Source organism: Aedes aegypti, unplaced genomic scaffold (assembly GCF_002204515.2).
Source record: "Aedes aegypti strain LVP_AGWG unplaced genomic scaffold, AaegL5.0 Primary Assembly AGWG_AaegL5_hic_scaff_793_PBJ_arrow, whole genome shotgun sequence".
In the NCBI taxonomy this organism is placed as follows: domain Eukaryota; kingdom Metazoa; phylum Arthropoda; class Insecta; order Diptera; family Culicidae; genus Aedes; species Aedes aegypti.
The window spans coordinates 137,004-157,186 of NW_018736485.1; the positions used below are offsets into that span (position 1 = coordinate 137,004).

Here is a 20,183-nt window from a genome sequence, read left to right on the forward strand (position 1 = left end):
GGTTCTTGGTTCTTGGAAAGAAAATCCTTAAGTAGTTGGAGGTAAGTATATTTATAAAAACAAAGATTTACAAACTAACTAATCGCGTCCTGAGCGTACTTCTGAAGTAAGCTTTCATGTCGTCATCGATCTTCATCGCCTTGACCAGGTCAGATTGCAGCAGCTTCTCCAACGCCTCCCGTTTGCTAATCCAGAATAGCAAATTGATCAACAGCACAAGTCCTTCATTCTTGAACTGTTCGTTCACCACCTTAAGCTTGCCAACGTTGGCCACGATGTCCTCCACGTTCTCCTCCAAGCTGTGCAGGAAGATGGTGTTCTTCTGTTTGGCCAAACAGAGCAATGCCTTCAGGACGTTGAAGTCGATGACGGTTTTCTTGAGCAAATTTGGCAGCATTCTCAACCAGAGCGTGAAGATTTCTTGGCTGTTGGGAAGGGAAGAAATGTAAGCGCTTGATTAAAGACGTGCAGCGGGATTCTGTCTTTAGTAATGCTCCAACAATTCCCATTTTTCAATCAATGATCTGCACGGCGATCACTGGCGAGGCTCGTTTGAAAGTGGCAAACTCCATTCTTCGACGAACCAAAGAATTTTCAAAAATCCACAAACCAGGAGAAGAGATGAGAGAAATCTTTTCTTTTTAAACCGGTTAGTCAAGTAATTCCAGAGTATGCCAAATCCTTTCCCCACTAGGTCTGTTAAAATTATTATAGTCAGGAAACATCAAAGATGACGAGATGAGGGTGTCTTTCGACGTAGCGGCTCTTTTCTCCAGCATTCCAGTAAAAGATGCTCTAAATCTTCTCAAGGACTCGTTTTCACCCCAAAGGACGGATGCAGCATGGAAAGGAAAGGACAAGACATACATGAGGTTGGCAAGATTGTGCATGGACGAGAACTACTTTCAATTTCGAGGAAATTTCTACAAGCAGACGATAGGAGCCCCAGTAGGACAATAGAAAACCTCTCTCCCCGTTTTTTGTGTTTTTTTTTAATTTTGTGGAAAATTTAAAGAAAAAAAAAGTATTACTGGATAAATGAAGGAGGTTACTTCAACGACATTTTCAGCGTTATCAAGCAGAAGGATCTACTTAGGATTTTGGTTTCAATCAACAACATACACAAGGATATCAAGTTCGTCGGCTTATATCACAATTTTACGAAAGGTTTCTTCACCTTGGAAATTGAATGTAGCTGAAAGTATAAAAATTTGCAAATTCAACAACCGGCAGACTTAAGTGGGCTGGTCACTCAGTGTACCAAAAATGAAGCATGCCAAAAATGGAATCCCACTGTATAACAATTCTACCCCAAACTTACCCGTACTCTCTCCAGAGGCGATCGTTCAAAACGATAATATCGCAGAACAAGATCAGAATCCGATTGCGCGTGTCCTGAGGCAACTTCGCCTGAATGTAGACTTCCAGCAGAGTCTTGAGCAGTCCTCGGGTGTTCTTATTGATCGAGACGCAATCCGTCTCCAACAGCATGTACCGCAGAACCTTCAGCAACAAGGAGCTCACCTCCGGCGAACGGAACTTCCAGTTGTTCACACAGCGCTCCACATAATTGACCACCTTGTCGTAGTTCTTGCTCCGATCCGAGCGGAAGTTCTCATTCAAGCAGCAGTAAAAGTAGCAAATGTTGAAGTTCTGCGAGTAGCACTTCTCGTCCACGTTCCGCTCTTTGTTCTCATCCGTCGTGCTTCGACCCTTCCCGGCTCCTGCTCCAGGGCTCTGATAGAACGGGAACCCTTTCAAGATGTGATTGCAGAAATGCTCCGCATATTGTTCCCTGAACCAGCGGGTCATATCAGCGTTGTTCGTCTCGCGGCCGTATATTACGACCAGCTCCCACAGCTGGATGGCAATCTCCAACAGGAGCCCTAAAGTGGTGGCCGCCTCATGCGAGAGCACGTGTTCGGCCGTTTCGCCGCCTCCGGAAGTAGGACGAACCTCCAGCCAGGACTCGAACAGCAGTGGCATCAGCATCTGGACGTAGGTTTTCAGCTTGCGACCTTCGTCGATCTGATCCGATAGCGAGAGGTTGCCCTCGCCGATGGACTTCCGGAAGAGGCATGTAAGCGGGCAGGGTTGGTACAGGCGGTGGCGGACCAGCGGAAAGTGCAACGGAGCGCGGTAATCGAAGACGTTATTGAGCGGTAAAGACGTGGCCGGGATGTGCGTCGATTTGGCGGTGAAGCTAGAAGCAGGAAAAACTTGTATTAGTGAAATTATAGATACTTGAAGCCTCTCCCATACAAGTCAGCGTTACATGGATTTCTCCTATTTCCCTATAAATTTCTTCCAGATTGTTGTTTACGATAAACATCTATTCCAAAGCGGTATAATACGACTGCGTAAAGCTATCAAAAATCATGAGCAGCTCTCTCAGGAAGCTCACTAAGCTGATTACAGCAATGATAAATGGTATGCTAAACTGTATGACGAACGATATCTTGCCAATTGTTCAATCAGCCGGGTTCAGCTTGGAATGGTTTTGAACAGATCCAGTAAATTCGTTTGCGTCGTAGATGATCGCCCGAAATATTTCAAAAGATTGCAGACCTGTCTTTGCCTGTACACCAGTCTGAAACATACAACAAAACCACGAAAGGATTCGCCTAGAATGTCAATGTGTCTATAGTCAGTGATACGGTGCTGATAATAACGTTGTTCGTGTAACATGGAACTCAAGCCTACTACGGGCTCCAGAAGAAGTTGCGGTCAAAAAAGATTCACTTTCGTTCCATATGTACCATTGACAAAACCCTAGAACTACGGGCCTATGCTTGAAGACCTACAAGCTCTTATAGTTCCCGAACGTTGGGTGCTTATGACCATCTTTGGCGACCTACTCGCACAACTATACGATAAACCCAGTAGGTATCTAGAAAATGGCAAAAACTGGATAAATATTATGAGCAAAACCTGTAGTAAGAATGCGGGATAGAGACCATACAAAAATAATGCACGCTTCAAATCCGGATTGACAGCCGAGGTATCATTTTCAACAGATCCAGTAAATTTGTGTGTTGATTGGTGGGGATTGCTTATCAAACCTTCCGGTCCGCCTCATAGTTACGTACTATTTGGTGCTGGGTGTAGTTCTTGTTTTTCCAGCTGTATTGAAAAGCATGAGCCATAGTCTTTGGCATACAATCGGGTCTTTCTTTAGCAGAAAAGAACCGAAATGTCTATCGACGACCGGTGATTGCTAGCAGATATAGTGGAGAGCTTGTCTTGATACGTTCATCGCTTCAAGCTAGTTGAAAAACTGAATACACTGATTGCCTGTCGATCAGAGCCGAACTAGGCATAGATCGTCTACATACATCTGAATCTACATGTCTCCGATGTATTACATCGTTCCAGGTGGGAGTTATCTGATATGTGAATATGGTACCATAACAGAATTTTCCATCTGAACGAAGTGATAAATCATAATATTCCGCAAACTGTATCACACATCTACAGAATGTATTGCGTGAAGTTAAGACACAGCAGAGTATTGGGTACATAGGACCAAGTCCCTGCCGGGTGGCGCGAAACTGATGAGCGATAGACAATAGAATCAACAACACTGCCATAAGGGATAGTAAGCATGTGACTATTGTCGAAACTATGATTAGGAGGCAAATCAACATCCCAAGATCAAATTTTTGTTACAACCCAATGTAGGTATTATTAAATTAGGCTGTAGAAAATGATAAATATCTGATCACTTAGGAACCTTGCAACAGGTAATAAATGCCCGTAGTCTGTTTTATTCGAATACACATGTATAAATTGTTAAAATTGCCGAATCATACGCGGAATTTATTAAACGGATCATGAAATTAGGACTGAAATCATAATGATGATAGATTATCAACTTTCCTTTCGTCTTGCTATTTGTTACCGTTAGAATCACCAAACTGATTGGTTTCCCACTGCTTACACCAATACAACAGCACGAAAACTGAAGTATTATAATCGCGCGTTGGAACTTTCAATATCCATATATTACATCAATAGTGAATTCTTGTATGTAGCCAGTATAAATAACAGAATCATCAACTTCTTGAACATTCTTCAACTGAAAACAGGATGCTTGTTTTATCAAACATGCTCAATCTGCACCTAAAATCTCGGATCCAAATAGTTTTCTAAATAAAAATTGTATCTAAATAAAACGTGTAGGCCAACAAAACATAATTGAGTAGGAGTTTACAAGTTACTTAGCACATGAAAAGCAGTTTAAATTAATCTATTACTAGATCAACACTAATGCTCACATTTTTATATTCTCATTTCATCATGGTCCTCATTGCTCGAGCGGAGACGAACACCCTGGAGATGGAAAAATCGACAGCGCTACGATAAGGAAACGTAACAGATGAGAAACTATCGATACATTTATCAATTATAAAACCCCGTTTTAATGTTAACACTTTGTTTCTGTTTTTTCTGTTTTTTTTTTCGTTTCAGCAATCAAATAACCGAACCAACTCTACTATCTTTTCGTTTCTTCTTCGTTATACTTATAGTCCTTCTGGCACTGAACCGAGTGGTGCGCCTTCCGCTTTCTTACTGGTGCTGTTTTTCCTGTACATTTGGCATAGTGTCGGAGGTGGTGTACTGTATTTGCTATACAACGCACTACTTTCGATATTGTGCTTGGCGTGTGGGGAAGCAGTACTAGTGGTGAAGCGGAGGGCGCCATTCGGTTTAGTGCCAGAGGGACTAAATCTATTTAATGTATCTGAAGCTTGTGGGACCGCTTTAATTCCGGCGCCTGCTTGTGGAAGATCCCGGTGTGCTAAACGGTATAGGACATGTTAACGGGGGAGGCTTGGTAGGTCCTCACCCAGCCCGTGTCTAGATGGGCGGATAATTGTCTGCCAGGGTGTGGATTGAGCAATTACAATTACAATTACAATTACAATTACAATCCAGTAAATTTGTGTGTTGATGTGGACATTGTCGGCCGAATATTTGAAAAAGTGGCAGGCCTGTACATCCGCCTATGTGGTCAATGAATCATGGTGATTATTGGATCCTTTCTGACAGCTGATAAAAACGTTAGTTGAAAAATACACATAGTTTGTGGTTTACTATGAGTTCCAGAAGTAGCTGCAGTCAAAAAAGATTCTCTGAAATCTCTTGGGGTTGCCGAATGCAGCCTTGGCGGCGTGCAGGAGAACGGTATGTGGCTGTGAAGTATAAACTACGCCCAACCCTACGCATAGCATAGCATAGACTGACTGTACATGTCAATGGTTGCTACTCCGTGATTGATCGAAACTGGTAGGAATTGCATTTCGATCCAAATTAATATGAGATGGGAGTTTTCGCATACTCTCAAAGTGCAATTTTAGCAGATCTCATATTATTGATCAATAACGGGGCCGGCCAAGTCCTTACAGTCAGTTGGAATGGAAAAGGAATGTTAGGGTGTAATGATTGTTGCTTCCAGAGACCGAGAATACATCTGCATCTTCACAATCACCACGGGAAGGGTGTTTATCAGTGAGGAAGTAAAAAGATATGAAAGTCACATTTGGTCGGTGATGCGATCCATGGATAAGGGGGGGGGGGGGGGGGGGGGGGGGTGAATACGACTTTTATCCAAAACTATTTTTACATTTTATTCTCGCGGTGAAAAGATATTTTAAGATAGATTATTAACAAAATACGTCTACATACAAAATGTCGAACTATTCAAAGCTTTTTTAGTAATGACAAGAACAGAAAACTATGTGTAATAAAATTATATTTATTAAGAATAAGGATTTATGCCGCCACTTAAAATGACGAACCATGCATAGTTTGTTTGGAAAATACAAGAACAATAATAATAGAAGTTTAAAAAAAAGTGGAAAGTGAATTCGTGAAATAGTCATGAATATTTTGTAAAAAAAAACCGTATATGATATCTTCAAGAACACGTGACCTTGTAGTACGCCGACATTCATAATGTCAAACTATTCTATAATGATTTGTAGTAATGACGAAAAATGAAAGGTATATGTATATTAATATTATTTAAAAACAGAATACGACACTTGTAGTGACGAACCATCCATAGTTTGTTTGAAAAATTCAAAAACGTAACATTGCCTCAATATAAATGTGTAATCCTACACTGAACCAAGAAATATCATAGAAAATATTAAAAACCTCACATACCCTTGCGATAATTGAAATCCAATTCATTTTATGTGCATCCAATAATATTCATTTAAAGAACACATAACACTCATTATGATATTCAATACCATTCACTTACCAAAACTGTGAATTGTATATGAACAAAAGTCATCTATGCAATCCGATAAATGTTATGTGATTTGCCGATGTGAAAATTCGTTCTTATTGTTTCCTTATTTTATTCGTACTTTCGTGCTAACGAGTTTCATAATTTCATTGTGATGGATTTGAATTGCTTTAAATTATAAGCGACTTAAATTGGAATTATAACGTCAAAGAAAGGTGAAAGGGTAAGTAAAATATTCATAACATAAATTAAATGTAAATAAATTTTGGAATTGAATTTACAGGAAATATCACTTGCTGGAGATGGCGGAACAAGGACGAAAGGAACAGAATGCTCAGAACAAACAGAAATGTCCAGAATCGTATGGGATGTGTTGTTTTTAGTTATTATTACACCAATTAATGTGATCGGCTATCCAATGTAATTATTAGGTTATTAAATAAACGGTGTTTCAACTATAATTATATTGTAAATTCTACTAAAATATGAAATCCAAGCATAGCAAATATATTATAATATCATATAGAAATCACTGACAATACTAGTATTTATCATCTGAATTTAACATAACATTCATTGGCAACATCCAATGGTTCATATCTTCAATATGCATGAGATGTATGTGTTTTATCAGATGAATCTAATTAAAACGAAATCGCATAAGTTTATGTGATCAATTGATGAGCGTTATGTGAAAAGCTATATGGAAAAAAACTATATGTGTTTTCAGATAAATCGGACATGATTACTTGGTTCAGTGTAAGCATGAAACGAGTTCACCAGTTGGTAATCCATCCTCGACTTAACACAAACATCCTTTCGCACTCGTAAAACGTGAACCGGTCACGATTGACCTTGATTCTACAGAAACATGGAACAGAATCAAAGGACTACGAAAGTTTGCTTGGGCTTCCCCGGAGTAATTTGAAAATTGAATTGCTATAGAAAATGTTCTATAAGTGAACCTAGATTATGGCATGTGTTCATGTTTTTTTTATAAAAATTAACTGTATTATTATAATAATAGATTAATTTGAGTATAATTTCAAGATTAATGATTCCTTTTTTATATTTTCTACCCTATTAGTAAGACAAAAGTAAATTCCTATGACGCTAGCGAAAAACGTAAATTCGTCAAATACAATCTAACTCAATCATTTGCTGGATTTTTTAGAATGCTGGGCATTAAATTTACGTAATCCAGGAAGCGATATAGAATCTTTCACGTAGTCTTGAACCAGAATCTTTTACATTATTTTTACGGAATAATTGACGAAGAATCAGCGAACAAATACCAATTTTTTAGCATGATTCCTTAGAATTCTTCAAGATTTGCACCAAATATGGGACAACATCTCACAAAATCCTAGGCAGGCGTTTCACATAAATATCCGAAGGATTTGTGTGATATCCCAGATAGATTTCTCACAGATTCCAGCTCGGACTCTGAAGAAAAGATTCTGAAAAATTCTTACCATAATTCTCACAGAAGCATCTCGCAAAATCTGGTGTAGGATTCTCAGACCGCTGAGTATGATTCTTATAAAATCCTGAATATCATTCTCACGGAGTCCTGGACTGGATTTTCAAATGGATCCTGTGCTAGTGTCTGATGTAAATTAAAATTTCACAAGATTATTACTAAATCTTGGGAAGATCACAAAATCCTAAACAAAATGCTTTGCAAAAATCATCATTTGATCAAGTTTTTCAGCATGAACTTTTGGTTAATTTCACGAAATTGTTAAATTTTTTTGTGAATCCAAAATTTTGTTCCACCGCATAAGGGCAACTTCAGCGGTGGTCCATATTTCCATTTCATTTTCATTCCAAAAATGGCCCTGTAAAAATTAATTAAACCAGTAAAAAGAGACCAAACCGCACGCGCATGCACCGGTTTTTGTATTTTTTTTTTTTCGATCCATTTCGAACTTGATCAACAAAAACAAAAATGTTGCGATGCTTGGAAAAAGCGGGGAAATTTCCTGGAGGAATTTCAGAATAAGTTCACCACCGGAGGAAGTCGCATTAAACATATCGCGAAATTTACAATGGAGTTCTTGGCAGAGTTCATTTATCCCAGGATTTCTGGCGGACTTAGGAATAATTGGGGTTTTGCGTATTCATCTCTGCGTAGTGGAACTCCTGGTCGACCTTATCGAATAATTTCCGGTGGAATTACGACATAGCAAACGGACTTTCTTGAAGGAACTCCCGGTAAGAATTTATTTGGAATTCCTGGGAACGGAATCATCAGAAATTCTTGTCGGATCTCTTAGAGGAATTTATGAAGGAATTCCTGGATAACTCCCGAGAGGATACCGGAAATTTCCTAAGAGCATTCCTGGAGCAATACTTTGCGAGATTTCTGGACGAACTCTAGTAGAATTCTGTAGGAAATGCTCAGAGGAATCGACGGAAAAAATCCCTGGAGGAAGTGCCCGGATAAATTCTCTTAAAAATCCCCTGAGGAAATTCTTAGAAGACATTCAAGGAGGAATTCCTGGTGGAAATCCTTGGAGGAAGTCCTAGTGAAAATCCTGTTAGAAACATTGGAGGAACTTTAATAGAATTGCGTGAAAAACTCCTGGAGATCTCTGTAGGACTTTGTTGAGGAATTTTCAGATGTATTGTCGTAGAAATTTGGGGCGGAATCCATGAACGAATTCCTAAGGGATTCCCCGGAAAAATAAGCTGATGATGCATTGCTGGAGGAAGAATGAATATTGTTGAAAAAAAACAGCAGCGATAGAATATTGTTCCTTTTTTTGTTTACCTCAAATGAGTAGGGATCATAGACGGTGATTGTTTCAGCGATAAAATCCGAACTGATAAACAAACATGTGTCAAACCAGTTTTGCAACAGTTCCAATCTTGGTCCAAACGGTCCAAACCCAACCAAAAATGAACCAGACAGTTAGCCTGTTCCAAAAAAAAATAGACCATAAAACTAGTATGAGCCTCTGTACGTACCATAAATCCCAATGAGAATATATACTAAGGTGTGGAAGAAGAAGCAACGGCTATGTATTAGTAAAAAGAAAAAACGTAAACAAAAATAACTACGTCACTAATTTACACGGCTTCTTATGGAACCTCGCTCGCTTGTGTTGTGAAACATTTTGCACCGTACACGGATGTCACGCACACTACATGTCTTTTCCTCACCTCGGTACATATTCTCATTGCATAAATCCTTTTGTTCTTTTGACTTTTACTGTGCACCGTGTGTTGGTGCTGCGCATTTTTTTAAACTATCGGACAGGTTTGGGCCGGAGGTTCTCCGATTTGCATGAAATTTTCACCAGAGGTAGAGCTCGTGGATACATGACCAAAAGTGAAATTCAAAAAAATTATAGTGGCCTATTTTCCCGGAAAACTCTAGATGAATTTTCACGATTTCTCTATATACCTCAAACTTTGAAAATTCATATCTCCTGAACTATGCATCGTAGAACAAAAGTTTTTTAGTCAAATCGAAAGGAAATTTTCTCAGCAATCTATTAAAAATATAAAAAGAGAAACATTTCTTGGAAAATTTTTCACCATGGAGAAAATTGTCGGAAAAATAGCGGAAAAACTATCGTCTGTATCATGAAAAAATTTCAAAAAAATATTTTTTGTTTCATGAATCCATGCTCTAACTTTCGTCCATAGACGCCAAAGTGGTATCTTTTACCGTTTAGGCGACAGAACTGAAAAACCGATGACCACCCGCACGCTTCCCATAGGAAAATGTGTTCTATTGTGGGCCTCATAACCGTGCGCTAACGGCGGCGGTAATTTGCACGCATTGTAAGTGTAACACAGTAAACCATCCTTTCCTTTCCAGTCAGAAGAAGCTTTTCGTCAATCGGCCACTCTCCATTGGTCTCTCCATTGGTCTCCATTGGTCTTGTTACAATCAATCATTATGGTAACGTTTGAAGGATCAAATCTCAAGATCCACTTTCTTTGAAAACTTATGAATATATTGTTAATATGTTGTTTCGGCCAGGACGCCTTTCCTACGTTGTGTCTTTTACGATAAAACGGACGGCAAATCAAGCGAACGGCTTCACTTTAACAGATTTATTACCACTGAGAGGCAGCATGCCTACTCGGTGGAGAAACGAAAGAAACTACATTCTAACAAATTCAATGGGTGCGCCTTATATAGGCGCACGATACGGCCAGACAAAACATACAATAATTATTCATTACGCGCGTACGCTTCTTAATACAGTTTGGCGCGCTGTTGGGTTGGCGCCAACTGTAGAGGCTGCACGCTGACTGGCAGTGGAATATTCCACAGCAGCCATCAATGGAACAATAGATAGCGTCCCTGAGTGTTATACAGTTGATTGATATGATATACATGCAAATACTATACTATATTCTTCCAAGGAACAATCAGAATTTATATCAAATATATCACTTTGTATAGAAAACAAAACAAAAAATTTATTCGCGCGCTTTTAGTTAATTATCTAATCATTTGATAAATTGAACAAAATTTAAAAAAAAAAAAGCAAGAAAATTACAAATAGCACTTTATGTATACATAAATATCCTTTTTGCTTGGCAACTATATGATACTGAGGGTCAAGCATGGGAAACACTCAATCAGTTATTGTGTTTCCCTCACTCGCTTCCACGCACAGTCGGGAGCGAGAAAACCGTTTTTTTTAACCAAGCCGAACGTTTCAATTTCCAGTGCCCATTCTGCTTCTTCGGCGAGCACTAAGCGAAACAAAAAACGGCATCTGATCAGTCGAATGCAATACCAAAATTCGGACAAAGAACAAACATTTAAAAAGGGCCCAAGAGGTCTTGAGCCTTTTTTTAGAAACATTGCTGTTGAGCCCTTTTAAGCCCGCCCACGCAAACTAACCCCACTATCAGAAAGATTGGTGTAAGCTCTTCCTGATAGTGGTATTGGTGAGCGTGATCGAGTTGGATTGGGTTCAACAGCGGCTTGCAAAGCCAATGTTTACCAATGTCGATGTGCCCTTTTGAAACGTTTGTCCAGGAATGATTGTTTACATTCTGATTCCGTTCGAATGGCATTCGGGTTTAAGTGCTAATGAGCGTTCACTGAATGGCAGTCCACACCACGGAATGATTCAGTGAGTAGGAATCCTCTCAGTCAGTTCAATGCATTCGGCGAATGGATGCTAAGTGCATTAACTCGTGCCTCGCAGATCCAATGTATTGGTATTTACTTCTCTTCGCGTTCCTTCCGATTGTCGCTTTTACACAATCGGTTTCGACGCTTTCATGCTACACTCCACCTAGGACGGTTCAGCTATCACTGAATGTTCGATAGCAGCAGATGTTTTGCTATTTTTCATCGGTGGCGTTCGGGTGAGTGAGTGAATTTTCCCAAGCTTGCTGAGGGTCAGTTCCTATTACCTATATTATTGAATGTTAGGATCGTTTTCAATTAAAGACTGTTGGTCTCAATAGTAAAGGTTACGAATAAAGGACATACAAAACACCCAACAGACCAAAGGAGAGTGCTCCGATTGACGAAAAGCTTCTTCTGACTGGAAAGGAAAGGATGGTTTACTGCGTTACACTTACAATGCGTGTAAATTACCGCCGCCGTTAGCGCACGGTTATGAGGCCCACAATAGAACACATTTTTCTATGGGAAGCGTGCGGGTAGTCATCGGTATTTCAGTTCTGTCGCACAAACGGTAAAAGATACCACTTTGGCGTCTATGGACGAAAGTTAGAGTATGGATTCATGAAACAAAAAATATTTTTTTGAAAATTTTTCATGATACAGACGATAGTTTTTTCACTATTTTTCCGACAATTTTCTCCATGGTGAAAAATTTTCCAAGAAATGTTTCTCTTTTTATATTTTTAATAGATTGCTGAGAAAATTTCCTTTCGATTTGACTAAAAAACTTTTGTTCTACGATGCATAGTTCAGGAGATATGAATTTTCAAAGTTTGAGGTATATAGAGAAATCGTGAAAATTCATCTAGAGTTTTCCGGGAAAATAGGCCACTATAATTTTTTTGAATTTCACTTTTGGTCATGTATCCACGAGCTCTACCTCTGGTGAAAATTTCATGCAAATCGGAGAACCTCCGGCCCAAATTGTCCGATAATAAAAAAAAATCCCCTGCTGTCTCGTTCTTTCTCACGGGCAACTAGAAAATAGAGCACACAGTAAAAGTCAAACGTTTTATGGCATTCAAAGGCTCATAAAGTAAAACTGAAACATTATTTGCAACACCGGTGCAAGCTGCAATTTTTAAGATGGTCCAAAATTTTGGAACTAACCGATGATTTGACCACCGGTGAAGTTGTAATTGTAATTGTAATTGCTCAATCCACACCCTGGCAGACAATTATCCGCCCATCTAGACACGGGCTGGGTGAGGACCTACCAAGCCTCCCCGTTAACATGTCCTATACCGTTTAGCACACCGGGATCTTCCACAAGCAGGCGCCGGAATTAAAGCGGTCCCACAAGCTTCAGATACATTAAATAGATATAGTCCCTCTGGCACTAAACCGAATGGCGCCCTCCGCTTCACCACTAGTACTGCTTCCCCACACGCCAAGCACAATATCGAAAGTAGCGCGTTGTATAGCAAATACAGTACACCACATCCGACACTATGCCAAATGTACAGGAAAGACAGCACCAGTAAGAAAGCGGAAGGCGCTCCACTCGGTTCAGTGCCAGAGGGACTATAAGCATAACGAAGAAGAAATGAAAAGATAGTAGAGTTGGTTCGGTTATTTGATTGCTGAAACGAAAAAAACAGAAAAAACAGAAACAAAGTGTTAACATTAAAACGGGGTTTTATAATTGATAAATGTATCGATAGTTTCTCATCTGTTACGTTTCCTTATCGTAGCGCTGTCGATTTTTTCCATCTCCAGGGTATTCGTCTCCGCTCGAGCAATGAGGACCATGATGAAATGGGAATATAAAAATGTGAGCATTAGTGTTGATCTAGTAATAGATTAATTTACACTGCTTTTCATGTGCTAAGTAACTTGTAAACTCCTACTCAATTATGTTTTGTTGGCCTACACGTTTTATTTAGACACAATTTTTATTTAGAAAACTATTTGGATCCGAGATTTTAGGTGCAGATTGAGCATGTTTGATAAAACAAGCATCCTGTTTTCAGTTAAAGAATGTTCAAGAAGTTGATGATTCTGTTATTTATACTGGCTACATACAAGAATTCACTATTGATGTAATATATGGATATTGAAAGTTCCAACGCGCGATAATAATACTTCAGTTATCGTGCTGTTGTATTGGTGTAAGTAGTGGGAAACCAATCAGTTTGGTGATTCTAACGGTAACAAATAGCAAGACGAAAGGAAAGTTGATAATCTATCATCATTATGATTTCAGTCCTGATTTCATGATCCGTTTAACCCTCTAATACCCAAATTTTTATTTTCGATCTAAGTATCATTTCTAGTTATCTAAAATCGTGCTAAACACGTTTTGGGCAATGATTTATTTTTATTCGCCAATCTATGAATTTTGGTTTTTGATTTTTATAATTTATAATTATTTTTGAACATCCCTATCCTTTTCCATTTTTTCTTGAAGCCTCTTCTAGTTACTGATTTTTGGCAACAATAAAAATTCAAGTTTTCACGGTACTTTTAAAAATAATAAATTTCAAATATTTTTCTGAAAATATTTTTATTTTCCGTGTAAATAACGGAAACACATGTTTGGAATTATTTTAATACCACCAAGCCCTTCTTCTGTTATAGGTTAATAAAAGAAAAATATAAAAGGTACGATTTTTTACATTACACGTTAAATAAACCCCAGGCATTTGTAGGTTATATAAGAATACAATTTTTCAAACAATTTTCAAAAATACAAAAAAGTTTCAAAAGTCATAAAACACTTTTCTCATATGCGTGTTATGAGTCAAGATTTAAGCCAAAAATAAAATCATTTTGATTTCCGAGCTACGAAAAAATACACAAAATTCCAAAGTGTACCCCGTCTAAAGGCGGGGTTGGGTATTAGAGGGTTAATAAATTCCGCGTATGATTCGGCAATTTTAACAATTTATACATGTGTATTCGAAGAAAACAGACTACGAGCATTTATTACCTGTTGCAAGGTTCCTAAGTGATCAGATATTTATCATTTTCTACAGCCTAATTTAATAATACCTACATTGGGTTGTAACAAAAATTTGATCTTGGGATGTTGATTTGCCTCCTAATCATAGTTTCGACAATAGTCACATGCTTACTATCCCTTATGGCAGTGTTGCTGATTCTATTGTCTATCGCTCATCAGTTTCGCGCCACCCGGCAGGGACTTGGTCCTATGTACCCAATACTCTGCTGTGTCTTAACTTCACGCAATACATTCTGTAGATGTGTGATACAGTATGCGGAATATTATGATTTATCACTTCGTTCAGATGGAAAATTCTGTTATGGTACCATATTCACATATCAGATAACTCCCACCTGGAACGATGTAATACATCGGAGACATGTAGATTCAGATGTATGTATACGATCTATGCCTAGTTCGGCTCTGATCGACAGGCAATCAGTGTATTCAGTTTTTCAACTAGCTTGAAGCGATGAACGTTTCAAGACAAGCTCTCCACTATATCTGCTAGCAATCACCGGTCGTCGATAGACATTTCGGTTCTTTTCTGCTAAAGATAGATCCGATTGTATGCCAAAGACTATGGCTCATGCTTTTCAATACAGCTGGAAAAACAAGAACTACACCCAGCACCAAATAGTACATAACTATGAGGCGGACCGGAAGGTTTGATGAGCAATCCCCACCATTTGACCACCGGTGAAGTTGCCCTAATATTAATTCTGAAATGTGGCTCGCGTTTTAGAAAGGTTTGGCAGACCTGTTCTAGAGTAACATTTGAAGAAATCGGTAGAAGATCTACAGCAAAAAAAATCAAACTTTTCAGAATTCATTATGCTTAACCCATGCTTGTTTTGGACATAAACGGGAAATATCCTCAGTGAGGCCCTGGCAGAATCTGTGCTTGGAGCTCTGCAGTGACCACATAAGTTGATATTAAGTTGATTCTTCAGTTATTGACATGCTCCTTTTTATAATCAACTGAGGGTGGTTTTAAAAATGAATGGAAATTGACGAAATGGTAGCTATTTGCAAATGCCTTGTCGGAGGTCGGGTACGCAAAGGTTATTTTTATTTTTTGTTTCTTTATTATGTGAATTTTAGCACATAGGCCTTTTCATCTAACAGGTCCGTCTATGCATTTGTTTACATCGGTGGAGGACCGGTGCATACACGGGGCTGTCATTTTCATAGAACTGTCAAGAGCTTCCCGAATAGGCCTTTTCACATATGGCTAGTTCTTCACCTGACTGGGAATGAGCCTCTGTACGTGCCATAAATTCTTTTGTTCTCATGACTTTTACTGTGCGCCGTGTGTTGGTGCTGTCTCGCTCTCTCACAGGCAACTTAAAAACAGGGCGCACAGTAAAAGTCAAACGTTTTATAGCATGCATAGGCTCATGCCAGATGGGCATCCCACGAAAAATGAGTAAAGAAGGCACTATGGGCGATCAGGTGGCCAATATTCGAAAAAATGACTTGTTCTGATCGTTTTTTTTTTTTTTTTTGTACATCATTCTATAGTAAACACTTTTATTAAGTTATTCCTGGAATATCAGGGCACGATCTTTTATATTTTAATTGATACAGTAGGTCAAAGTTAAAGTTTTTAAGATAAATGAAGAATTCAGTGCACACACAAGGTACACATTGAATACAATATACTGCATAATCGTAATATTTTATACAAATCTTTATACACTGTCTGAAAGCTTATTCAAAAAGCTATCTTTGAAAAATAAAATGAAATAAAAATTCGTACTTTTGGTCGAAAAAATATATTTGATTCTATATCGAAACTTTACACATCCCATACTTTTTTGTCCCAGGCTGAAATGTATTTCCAAGGGTACTTTGAGATGTAAAGATCTATTAAAAACAGTTAAAAAATAATTTAGAGAATAACTGAGTACCGCTAAATCATTCATATCATCATTTATAAGTAAGATCTATCATTTATAATGGTTTGCACAACGTTAATCGCATAAATGGCTTATATGCATCATTAGTAACAAAACTTATTATTTAGCTATAGGTCCTATTCAAAAGTTAGTCTCGAAAACTTGTTTTTGAAAATAAAACATCAAATTTGTATCACAAAACTCATAAATACGACATGAAACGCAAAAAAATATTTTGGCCGCCAGTCTGTATGGAAACCGCCCATAGTGGAAGGATGGCCTGAGGGGCCAGCCTTTGAGCCCAACCATGGGGTCTCACCATTGTGGGTTTTTAAGGTTTTTAACGTAGGACGATGAGGACGATAGACACAACTTATAAAAAGGGTACGTGCGCCTTTGCTAGGCCGACTTCTGCAGCCGAGAAGAAGAGAAATAATCGTTGACATGGTTGCGAGTGATAACTTTGTTGTTGGATGGATCTTACCCCCGAAATCGAAATCTTTCAGGGAGCCGAACGTAAAGGTTAAGTCGATTAGGAAAAGCTGTTTGCCGAGGCTATTTCAGCCGCATTTGTTAAATTGCATATGCACTGACCCTTCTCTAATATTGGTAGGTGGTTCTTAGGGTAAAGGGTCTGAGGCCATGGCCTGTACATTCTGAATGGGCTTGTTTTAGTGGGTCGGCAGAGATGCGCCAGCCCCACACTTCGTATGTCTGCATCTACTAGTAATTTGTAAGATTCTATGCCTAATACCAAACGGTATCGCTTGTCATAAATTTGATTGCCTCTTAGGGCCTCAATCTAGACTAAAATGTTTTGTACTCGTTCATTAACGTAGTCGAATGAAATCTTTTCAAATCATTTCAATCAAAATACTCACGGATTACTCTCATCCCCGGTGGTATCCATGGGTTCATCCTTCGCCGGCCCCACCTTTCCGTCGCCCCGCTTACTATCGATCAAGATCCTCAGCATACCGATCAATCGCATCAGTACCCGCGTTCTCCACTTGGTGTTGGTTGACTGTTTGTTCAAGCTCAACGTCAGCGTCCGCTCCGGTTTGGATTCGCTTCGCAGCTTGGAGATCATATCCAGGAACTGCGGGAAAATCTTGTCCCTGTTCAGCAGCACCAACTGTGGCAAATGCTGCAGAAAGGTGTCCAACAGGAGCAACGAGTCCTCCTGAATTCTCGGCTGGATGTGGGTCATCGCACACCGGAGGAACGACAGCAGAACATCGAAGAAGGGAAGCACGTTCTCCTGGCCGGCGGCGGCGAACAGCAGCCCCAGGGTTTTGTAGCAATCTCGCCGAACATCTCGTTCGATGTCGATGGAAATACTGGCGATCGATTTGATGGCCGTACTCAAGTGATTGTCCGTCACCTCGGTGGGCAGTTTAGCGAGGATTTCTCGCAGACCTCGGAGGCCTTCACATTTGGCCGTCGGATTGGTGTGCTTCAATTTTGCAAGGCAGTCCTGTCAGAAGCAAATTACAGTGATTAAATTCTTTGTGCATGATTTTCATAAAAATATGTTTAAATATAATTCGTATAAATTATTTGTTCCAATGCTAAAACACAAGTAGTGATGACCCAGACTCACCTTAACGGTCAGACTCCGACTGGAGAGGACATTCGCATCCGTAAGATTCCGTTGCTTGATCTGATCCGGTATGACGATTTTGCGCACTTTGAAATTGGTTTTCGTCACATTGGTACCCTTCGGAAGTTTTGCCCCTTTGAGCGAACTTTTCAGTTTGATTTTACTCTTTTCCGCTTTCTTAAATTTTCTCGAATTTCCACCCATTTTCCTTGTGAAAATCTGCAAAATTTCCCGCAAATCGAACTCCTGAACACGACGCACTAACGTATCAAAACAAATAAACGCAAGCACGTGTCGCCGTCGTGAAATCTGACAGCATGCATGCTGTCAGTGCAACAGTGTCAAAAAAGTGCATCCCAACCAATACAAACCGACTCCAGCTGATTGAACGCGAAGTCATTTTACATAACTTTTGAGGTAAGTTCGGATTTTCCATCATTTTACTGTATTTTAACGTTAATTTTACATCGATTTTAGGGCACGTGCCGCAGCATAAACGAACCATGGGCGGTTGGATGATGGAAATCGGCAGGATGGCCCTCTACATGACGTTCCCGGTGGCAATGTTCCACTGGTTCAATCAGCCGGAGTATTTTGAGAAGTGGGTGACGGAAACGAAGCGCCAGATCTATCCTCCGGAGAACAAGGAACACCGGGAGGCCGTGGAGAACTGCATCCGGACGCTGCGGGAGAAGAAAGACCGGGAGCTGCTTGCGGCGCTGGAAGAGCTGGAACAGAAGGAAAAACAGTAGAGTGGTGGATGGTTCTTGTATAAAATAGAGAATAAATTGGTTTATTTAATTAAGGAAGTTACTGTTTTATTAATATGGTCACTGGCAGAAACCGAGGAAGGTTTTTAAATTATAATGAATAGGAAACCTTGGGAAAAATTGACGTAGTAATTATGGCATATTGAGCACATACCGAGTGCGGGACTACGTTGGAACCATGTGGCGCTTTCACTGCCTTTGTTCAGCATGAGATAACAAATTAGTGCGATGAAGACACCAAACCGATCCGACGTATCGTTTTGACTCATATTCCGAACACTTAAGGACAACGGTGACTTCAAATGCATCTGATTGGCATAAATTGGCTGATATTTGTGTAAATTTTAATTTCTTCGCAAAGTCTAATGAATAGAGATAGAAAACTATAGAGGACGAATGTCGCTGCTGTTCCCTTTGTTCTCGCTCAGAAACATGTCGGGTACATAAGTGTCAAACTGCATACTTTTACGCGTTGACATTTATAACCCCGTCTATCTCCGCCAGCAAAAGATGTTCCTGCAACGACGCCAGCGACATTCTTCCTCTATAGTTTATTACCTCTATTGTCTAATGTCGAATTCGTTTTTGAACCTACACTCAAAATAATCCAAACGTCATTGTTACGTGAAAACATACGTGGTTTTTTTCCATCGCACTTTCCACGTAGCTCTTACGTTAATCATAGGTAGCCCAGAATGAACGCATGAACTTTTGAACTTCGTCCATTCCACCGGCGCTACACGTAAGAGCTACGTGGATTTTCCGGTAGCCTTTACGAAGCGTTTTAATAGGACCTAGATGGTTTTGCATTAAATTTAACTGGAATAAAGACCAAACTTATCTCTAATTGGCTTTGGAAGAAAACTAATTCCCAATTGGAAAATGTAAACAGACCTAAAAGATTGTGATATTTTTATATTCAATCTGAGCATTGTGAATCCTGTTTCACAAATGTTGTGAGTTTGTTCTGTCTTGTCTTGTAGCCTTCGCCTTCGGCGTGCTATAATTGACAGAGGTTATAAATCAGGTATAAAATATGAAATAATGCAGGGATTCTTCGGTATTCAAAGCATATTTACCTTGAAATCAATCTAACACAGGGTTTAAAGTTCAGCAGCTTCTGAAGTTCCTCAAAAATCAAGCGGGCGCCATCTTAGGATTTGCGCTCAACACCGAATGTACGCACAACATGCAGATGTCAAAATGAACTTAGGCACTTACGTGAATTTCACGTAAGTGCGATAGGTAACCTCAGTAACAATTATTGATTCACTATTTGATGGTTATGAATGGCTAAGTGATCTTTATTTTAGTAAGGTAAAGTGGAGGCAAAATGAATTTGGAATGATCTACGTGATTTTTCACGTAGCAATGACGTTTGGATTTTTTTGAGTGTAGGTTGGAACTGGCGCAACCCGTTCTGAATCACAGTTTCAACCCCAACCCGGTTCAGGTTCGACCGAACCACAATTAGCTTGACGTTGGTTTGTTTATGTGTTGATCACCGACCCAGTTCCTAAAAACGAAAACGAC

At 39.4% G+C, this 20,183-nt stretch overlaps 2 protein-coding genes across 2 annotated transcripts; one reads left to right on the top strand and one right to left on the bottom strand.

Annotated features, from left to right (window-relative positions):
• Positions 1-27: 27 nt before the first annotated feature.
• On the bottom strand, positions 28-18,214 carry LOC110681387 (testis-expressed protein 10 homolog). The gene is made up of 4 exons (XM_021857132.1): positions 17,881-18,214; positions 17,159-17,754; positions 1,322-2,203; positions 28-425 (listed from the first exon to the last, which is right to left on the bottom strand). The coding sequence occupies exons 1-4, from the start codon at positions 18,082-18,084 to the stop codon at positions 68-70; spliced, it is 2,040 nt and encodes a 679-aa protein (XP_021712824.1). The 5' UTR covers positions 18,085-18,214; the 3' UTR covers positions 28-67.
• A 22-nt stretch (positions 18,215-18,236) lies between these two features.
• On the top strand, positions 18,237-18,689 carry LOC5567496 (protein PET100 homolog, mitochondrial). The gene is made up of 2 exons (XM_001657424.2): positions 18,237-18,297; positions 18,358-18,689. Exon 2 carries the CDS (start codon positions 18,384-18,386, stop codon positions 18,630-18,632), a length of 249 nt encoding a protein of 82 aa, XP_001657474.1. The 5' UTR covers positions 18,237-18,297; positions 18,358-18,383; the 3' UTR covers positions 18,633-18,689.
• Positions 18,690-20,183: the final 1,494 nt, after the last annotated feature.